Raw genomic sequence first — 8,730 nt, forward strand, 5'->3', positions numbered from 1 at the left:
TGCCATTTTGTTACTATAGAAGGTTCTACAGCAACTATTGGGCTTCATTCTTTGTTGGGAACAATTTTGTCCAATCGATCCTCTTGGCACTTTAGAAACTGGACAAAATATGTTATAAACAAGCCATTAAAGAAACAATTTTGTTCGATCAATCTTTGAAGTTGGGACAAGGTTTTCCTTTAAACTGGGTTGGAAGAATTTTTTTCAACTCAGTTTATACAAATGACATGTGTCATTTAAAAATATGAGATGCACATGTTTTTTTAATAGTAGGAACAAAGTTGGAATAAATAATTTTAAAAACTCATGTGCATCTCACATATTATTAAAAAAAGGAACACATGTCATTTTTATAGACTAGGTCGAAGGAAATTCCTCCAACCCAGTTTGGAGGAAAACTCTGTTCTTGAAGTGTGAACATAATTTTCCTTTAAACTGGGTTGGAGAAATTTTCTCCAACACAGCTTATATATACAAATGACATGTGTCATTTGAACATGTGAGATGCACATTTTTTTAATAGTATGAATAAAGTTGGAATAAATAATTTTAAAAACTCATATGCATGTCACGTGTTATTAAAAAAAGGAACACATGTCATTTTTATAGATTATGTTAAAAGAAATTCTTCAAACCTAGTTTGGCGGAAAACTCTATCCTTAAAGTGCCTTCCTAATTTTTTATTTTTCATTTAGATTTCTCAACATATATATATATATATATAGAGGGAATATAATACTTTCAAAAACAAAAATATTAAGAAACAATTCAAGTACAAAACACCCATAAAAATCTAAAAGTAAATTTTATCTCTATGCCATGCGAAAATACTTATTTTTGTTTTCAAATAAAAAAAGAAAATACACATCCCAAAACACACCGACAGACAAACGAAGTCTTGCGTACACAGTACACTACAAGTGAAAAATATAGTACTTGAGCATTGTTCATGAGTAGAAAGGATGTTTTTTTTTTTTTTGTACCCGGACAAAACAAATACATTTTATTCCTGTCATGAAAATGATGGCCCAGGACTTAATTTTTCCTTCAAAGTTAGCATGCCATCTTTATGGATAAGGATAGAAGTGTCATTTCAATCGGAGAAGAGCCAGCTCGTTTTAACATGAGGGTATAATTGTCATTTTTAACTCAATAATAACTTTCCTTATCATTTTCTTATACTATTTAAAATATTATTTCAAATCAATGTTAGAAAAAAGAGAGAAGAAAGAGAAAGTTTATTTATTTATTTTTAATAAAAATAAATATCCCAATTAGTTTCCTTCAACTTTCCCTTGGTTTAGGAAACTCCAAAAGAGTCCATTGCAAGTGAATTTTTAGGAGTTTTTCTTATATTTAGATAAAGGAATGACAACGTAAACGTTGTTAGATAAAATTACAGCATCTAGATATTTGTTGTGTTGTTTTTAATATGGGCTAATCAAATTATGGATTAACAGTGTCAAACTAACTCTTTGATTAATTATTGTTAAATAATAATTAAAAATCAATAGTTAATTTGGAGTGTTAAACTGCCACGTCAGCAATTTTAAAATAAAAATATAACATCTAAATATTACTATTTTAAAAAGTAGTTTTAAAGATTAAATCTCATCTTAGTGTGCTGATGTGACTGGTCGATCCTATTAAAAAAGTAGAATGAAAGTGTGATGTTTAGCCTTACTCTTTTTAAAAAGAGATATATTAACATGCTTAATGTACTCTTAGATGAATTTAAATTTTTTCAAAAAAATTTAAAAATAAATTGAGCTGCAGATAATGCTGGGAGAATATTGAGATAATACTAAATAACATATATCTTTTAAAAATAGGTGTGGACACTTTTTTGGTAAAGTCTCATTTGCCGCGGGAAGATCGCAGCCGTTGATCTTCTTAAGAAAAGGTAAGGACGCTAAGGATGGAGTCGGGTTTCCGCTACCCTCGTTCAGATTCCATTGGCACAACACGCCCTTCCAAGTTAGTAGACCCCACCATAACGGCGGTGTTCACGATGTAAAATACAGAGCGTTAATCAGTGGACTGGGTCCCTCGTGAAGTAAGGTCCCACCTAATCTTGACGGCCTACATTATCTCCTGATCCTCTAAGCGAATGCACCAGATCCCATCCAATGTCCCTTTCCCATCCAAGAAATTTCTGTCGCCTGAGTTAATCCCCTTAAGTAAGCTAACAATATTCACGATTTAGCCCGCTTTCAACCACTCTCTCCCTCTCCGGAGTCCTTTCGCTCATCATTCTCTCAAGTACGTGTAATTTCATGGTTAAGATTTTATATTCAGTTTGTAGAAAAAGAAAATTCTAAATTTGGTTCAAGTTTCAATATCATATTTTGCGGATTTATTCAAGTTTTTGGTTGTTCCTTTCCCTTGTTTTCTCGGCAACCAAACAGAGGGCTTCTGTATTTTGTGAGTAGGGGATTTTGGTTCTGTAGGTTGATTTGTTTGGTCTTTCTTATATTTTCGTAGATTGAACTGATCACCGAAAAATCATGTTTAGTGCTAATTATGGTTCGTCTAAATATTGAATGCTAATTATTACAGTATTTTTAGGTATATTTGTTGCTCTTTTTGATGGTCAATTGGGGTTTGATTATGTACTTGCTTAGCCAGGGATGCTTTATTCGCCTCATTCCTACTGGTGTGACTTTCTGAAATTGTTCTTAACATTTATTATGTCTGTATTTGCTTATTTAGTTTTTCTTGGCGTTTAATCATTAGTTGCATTGGATTCATGTGGCTGAACCTGAATAATTAAAATCTTAGCACCCTGAGGCCTGAGGCTGGGATATGATCATAAGTTTTATTGTTTGAAAATTACCTGAGAGATTACAAATCTTTTAATGAAGTTTTTGGCAATGGATTTTCAGTAACATGATATGGCGTAGTGCAAATTGAAGAAACTATGAGGATAGTAAGGTTTAAGGAAAATATATGTTGTATTATTAGCTTAAAAAAAGAAGGAAAAGGGTTGCTGGAAAATAAAAGGAAAATGATATCAAGTCCTATGCTTTAATTGAGCGTATGAATTTTGATTGTATGAATTCAAGTGGTGGGATTCATTTATCAAAAAAAGAATTCAAGTGGTAGGATTTATTTTTATTGTGCATTGGAGGTGCATAACGTAATGGTTCTTAAGATTGGTATTTCTTGACCCCCTTTATCTACTTGTCGAGTAGCTGAGTTCAAAGTTTCATGCTGAACATAGGGTCTGATTGATATGATATCTTTAATATCTCCTTGTTTACTGTAAGAAAATCTCCCTTTTGTGCTATCTGTTAATATCCAATAACAATTTCGATAAACATTGTTTTGAAATCAGTATGGGTTGACGATGCTACAAAGTTGTTCTAGAATAGTGGCTTTGAGTTTCTCTACCCTTTGACTTATAACTTCTGATCGAGTTAAATATTGAGTAGCTTCTTAGTTGCAAACCTTGAATAGTTGAACTAACAGCCACTATTTACAGATGCGATAATATAAATATACAGTTTTCTATTATCTTGTTGAACTCATAGGGGTTGATGAAAGTGATATCTTTATGGTACGCATGTGTTTTTCTCATAGTAGAAAAATTATTGAGAGAATTATATAAATATTCACTTGTGATGCAGGTAGTCTGATTTTATATAATGGGTGGAAGTATGATAGATGATGATTGGGAGCTTACTTCTCCATCAAATGGGGCCCGCACGGTAGTTTTAGTTGGACGCACTGGGAATGGAAAAAGTGCAACAGGGAACAGCATTCTTGGAAAAAAGTCCTTCAAGTCTAAGGCAAGTTCCTCTGGTGTTACGGACACTTGTGAACTGCAGAGAACTGTACTGAGAGATGGACAGATTATCAATGTCATTGACACTCCTGGTAATATTATATGGTTTAGTTGTATTTAAGAACTATTCTTATCGAAGCTTTACTTTTCCATGCTCGTTGATTATGTTTGGGGTACAGAAGGACTAATGTATAGTTGATTGCAGGGCTGTTTGATTTCTCTGTTGGATCAGACTTTGTTGGCAAAGAAATTGTTAAATGTATTGACTTGGCCAAGGATGGGATCCATGCAGTTCTTGTAGTTTTCTCCGTCAGGACCCGCTTTTCACAAGAAGAGGAAGCTGCACTTCGTAGCTTGCAGACATTATTTGGAAGCAGAATTGTTGACTACATGATTGTAGTCTTCACCGGAGGTGATGAACTTGAAGATGATGATGAGACATTGGAAGATTATTTGGGTCGTGAGTGCCCAGAGCCTTTAAAGGTTACTCATAAAGCTGCAAATAACTTTGCACTACTTCTTAAGCTTTTGGTTCACTGCCTATGATCTGATAAAGTTGTCAGTACTTAAGGCTTGCTTGATGAGTTTTGATTCTTGAAATTTCTGACTTTTGAGGGTTCAAGCTTATTAGAAGTGGAATTTTCTATGGATTAAGATTATTTCCATTAATTTGCATGTTGAATTTTGAGTGAAATTTTTTAGAAAAAGAACAAGACTCTTGATGTGCCTATACATGTGCCAGGCTCTTTGAGAAGGAGAAGTGAAAAACACCAGAGAGGTGGAGGTGGGATTGGTTAAAAAAAAAAAAGAGGTCATACTATGTCATCATATAGCCTTACCAGATTCTTGTCAGTCAACCAGTGATGAGTGATTTCATGGGATCCTGAAAATGAATGCTAGATTTTTCTAATTATGGGCAAATCACTAATGGCATGGACTTGATAGAAATTGTTAAGAGCATGCCTAAAATATTTTCTTAGAGGTTGTCACGTTTTTCCTCACCATAACTAGCTTTGTAACAATTAGCATATATTTGTTTAGCTGAACATCTTAGTATTTTCAGTCTCTTCTGCTTGACCATTTACTATGTTGAATGAGAAAGCTTGCATATATTGATCTTCTAATCAATTTTAATATCAATATAGGAAATCCTTGTCTTGTGTAAAAATCGGGTTGTGCTTTTCGATAACAAAACCAAGGATGAAAGGAAGAGGGTTGAACAAGTTCAGCAGCTTCTCTCCCTTGTAAATATGGTCATAGCACATAATGGTGGACAACCGTATACAGATGAATTATTTGCTGAATTGAAGGTGATTGTTTTTGTTATTTCTCTAAATTTCGTCGGTCTTTTTTGAAAATCTCACAATAACAGCTTAAATCATTTGACAGAAGGGGGCAATTAAACTCCGCAATCAACAAGAACAAGTTGATTCACTGAAAGGTTATTCTAAACGAGAAATATCAGAGTTCAAGGATCAGATAGAGCGTTCATATGGGGAGCAGCTCCAACGAATTACGGAGATGGTATCTTTAATGCTTCTCCTTTTTACATATATTTGCCACCTGCTTCTGTGTTTGCATCTCGTACTTGACATACTGCTATATTCATTTTTATTCCTTTATCTTCATGTTAGCCATGAGCATGAAGTCACTCAAGTTAACATAAGTTGCTTCTTCATGTTTTACCTGATGTTGTTCTATTTCATCAACTATAAATTATTAAGCGACATTTCAATAGGTAACATGTCTGTAACTTTGCCTTATGGATTCTTATTCATAATTTATATGCACACACGAGGTGTATATGACAAAGTAATAGATAAATTTGTCTCTGGCCTACCTAGGACGTAAGATGAATTCACCAAAACATGTAACTTTGTTAAGGCCCTCTCTCTTTATGCCTTGCACCTGAACAATAGTTGACCTTTGTCCTTAAATACATCTTGAGCAATATTGTTGCATCTAACCAAACACTAAAATGTTGGCTAGCTAGTTGTTTTATACACCTTTTAAACTTGGTTTTATCTGCTGAACTGGACCTTGATTTAATCTGTGTGTCTATCAGTTGTACCCTACTTATAGAATGTCTTAGGGTGACAGTTGTAAACCAATATAACATGGTTGCTTGAATGTTTGTGTCAAATTCAGTGATTTCACAAATAATAAATTGCATTTTGAGTGTTTATGTTTGGAACTCTGCAGAACATGGACTTGTTGATAATTGGTGAAGTAGGGTTGCATTAGTAAATATATTTTGGCTTTTACCATATCTGTGGCTTTTGGTTAGAGATGATAATCTTAGGATTAATGCTTAGTAAATGGCATTCTCTTTCAACTCAAGCAGCATGTAAAATTTAATGCTCAGTATTTGGTCATCCTGTTATGTGAAAGCGGTTGAAAGATTTGGAATCGTCATATAGAGTTTTGTATTATTTTCTTCATTTTTTTTGTTGTTGAGAATTTAGTGTTTGTTTGAAAATTTGAAGCCATTTTATAAATCTTTCAAAGATTTGTAACTCCATATATTTGACGTGGGTGATCTAAACCATTTAGCAAAATGCTGTGCACAACTTATTTGATGCCACAAGTCTGGATCTTGCTTTGCATAAATCATAGTTATTGATGATGATGCATTGTTCTTTAGGTTGAGTCGAAGCTCAGAGAGACAACTACTAGGCTCGAACAACAATTGGCTGAAGAGCAGGCTGCAAGACTGAAGGCTGAAGAGCTAGCACATTTAAATCAAGCAAAATCTAATGATGAAATCCGTAAGCTCAGAGAGCATCTAGAAAAGGCAGAGGAGGAGCTTCGTAGGCGCAGTGAAAATCGGTGTGCCATTTTATGAGGTAAAGGTTATGAGGACAATGTGCTCTGGAGTACGGATAAACTATTCCTCCCCCCCTCTCCCATCCTTTTATTTTTCTGTTTGAGTGGAGTTTCTAGAGCAATTGCTTGCGAGATTGTGTGACAAAAGATTAATTAATCCCCTATTGTATATGTTTAAAATTTATGCTTTAGGATTACAATATATATATATATTTATAGATATGTTATATTGAGTTTTCAGCCTAGCGCGTTTGAACCTCTCCACGCTATGCACGTTTGGTCCATTAGACAAATGGCTAAACAAGATAGTTTCGTTGTGTTTTTATCTCTTTGTCTACTTTATTTTCAAGAGATCACAACCCAAGGACAAAGATGGAGTACTATACGCTAGCTGCACTACTCGATGCAACATGGTTTTATGTTTATATATAAACATGGTTTTATATTGGGTAGTCTATGCATGGCTTATGCTTGAAACCCCTTATGCAAATTTGGGTAGGTTGATCAAGGGGATTACTGGCTCGAGTGGCCAATTAACCACAATTCTCAACAGTAAATACGCTTGGAGTTCTACCAATTCATATCACACTCAACAGAAGTGCACACACAATATATATATATATATATATATATATATAAGAACAGAAAATATTATGCAGGGATATGGGGGTAGGATTATTAGGCGGTATAAGCACCTGTCATTATGCAAAATGGAATAATAAAATTTAGCAGGAAATTATTGAAGGAAAATTTTAAGAGTAGGCGCGAAATTGGAGCGGATAACGAAGTAATAACAAGAAGATTTAATCTTTGCAAATTTATTAATATCTTTGAAGAGGACAGTTACAGAAGTAATAAACTGGAAGGAATACGAGGAAATGAACTAAGATCAAAGCTGGATACAAAAATAGGGAGTAGAATGAGTTTGGCTGAAAGCTTCTATTTCAACAAGGAGGGAGTTCGTCTTTATATAGGCGAATTCCAATAGGTGAAATAAAATTACATTTATAAAATTTAATAGTAAAAGTAGATTCTTCGCAGCACTGTGGTGTTAGTAGACAAATAGTCAATAGTGAAAGTAACAGCAATAATGGCTTCAATAGTAACAGAATCAATTGAGGAAAAGTAAATCAATCAGTGGCTTCAATAGTGGAGATAGAAACAGCATTTTCAATCCAGGAAAATAAAGAAAGCAGCATCAATCATGTAAAAATAGCAGTGGCAAGAAGACACAGGCCCCATCAGTAAGTGGGGCCACAACAACTAAGAATAGGGCCTCTGACTTCTTGCTACCTATGACTTTTATAGGCAAAAAATGATATTTTTATTGCACTATAGCATCTCTCTCTCTCTCTCTCTATATATATATATATATATATATATATATATATATATATATATATATATATATATATATATATATATATCAGCAATATTTCATGCTTTTGAGGGAACAAGTGTTCAAATCAGACTAAAAAGAGACGAAAATCAAAATCATACAAGCTAGCCATTCTATATAAATCGGTTTCAAACATTTTTTTTTTTTGTTTCAAACTTTCAGTTTTGGAGAAAGAGGGAAAATACAGACATGTTCTATGAAAGAGGTAACGTGTACTATTTAAATAAGTGTTACACTAGTGAAACAAAATTTGACCGTAGGTAGTAAATTATTTTTTTTTGACATATCTAAAAAATTTCTTAGTTCATTTTAATACTACGTAAATCTAATCGTAAACCATATAAAACTAATTTTACGAGAAGACAGGCCAAGGCCATTGATCTTCTTAATTTATTTCATCTTTACCCTGAAAAAGATCGCAGTCATTGATGTTTGTTAAAAAATAGTTGATGTGCGTGTGACAAAGCACCCACTCGAGAATCTCAAAAGTCGACAACATCTTAAAGATGAGAAAGGTGAAGAGGCAGAGGCCTTTGATCTTCTTAATTGATTTCATCTTTATACCAAAAAGATCACAGCCATTGTAAAAGGCGCTGGCACATTTATCCTCAGAAGATCACAACCGTCTGATCTTCCTAAGAAAAGGCGCGCACAGGATGCATGGAGAGGTTGATGAAATAGAATTATACATAAATATTCACTGGCGATATTGCAGGTC

The 8,730-nt window shown here is 33.8% G+C and overlaps 1 protein-coding gene across 1 annotated transcript; it reads left to right on the forward strand.

Moving 5' to 3' along the window:
• Positions 1-2,129: 2,129 nt before the first annotated feature.
• On the forward strand, positions 2,130-6,853 carry LOC132182746 (immune-associated nucleotide-binding protein 9). The gene is made up of 6 exons (XM_059596078.1): positions 2,130-2,262; positions 3,630-3,879; positions 3,993-4,270; positions 4,933-5,097; positions 5,177-5,311; positions 6,432-6,853. The coding sequence occupies exons 2-6, from the start codon at positions 3,648-3,650 to the stop codon at positions 6,630-6,632; spliced, it is 1,011 nt and encodes a 336-aa protein (XP_059452061.1). The 5' UTR covers positions 2,130-2,262; positions 3,630-3,647; the 3' UTR covers positions 6,633-6,853.
• The last annotated feature ends 1,877 nt before the right edge of the window (positions 6,854-8,730 follow it).

The sequence above is a fragment of the Corylus avellana genome, chromosome ca5 (genome assembly GCF_901000735.1).
Source record: "Corylus avellana chromosome ca5, CavTom2PMs-1.0".
NCBI lineage: Eukaryota > Viridiplantae > Streptophyta > Magnoliopsida > Fagales > Betulaceae > Corylus > Corylus avellana.

Bases quoted from the DNA above. Each gene is read 5' to 3' on its own strand.
- LOC132182746 (XM_059596078.1), top strand. From the start codon at position 3,648: ATGGGTGGAAGTATGATAGATGATGATTGGGAGCTTACTTCTCCATCA. The intron at 4,271-4,932 runs GTTACTCATAAA...ATATCAATATAG, and splicing joins AGTGCCCAGAGCCTTTAAAG to GAAATCCTTGTCTTGTGTAA. The intron at 5,312-6,431 runs GTATCTTTAATG...ATTGTTCTTTAG, and splicing joins TCCAACGAATTACGGAGATG to GTTGAGTCGAAGCTCAGAGA.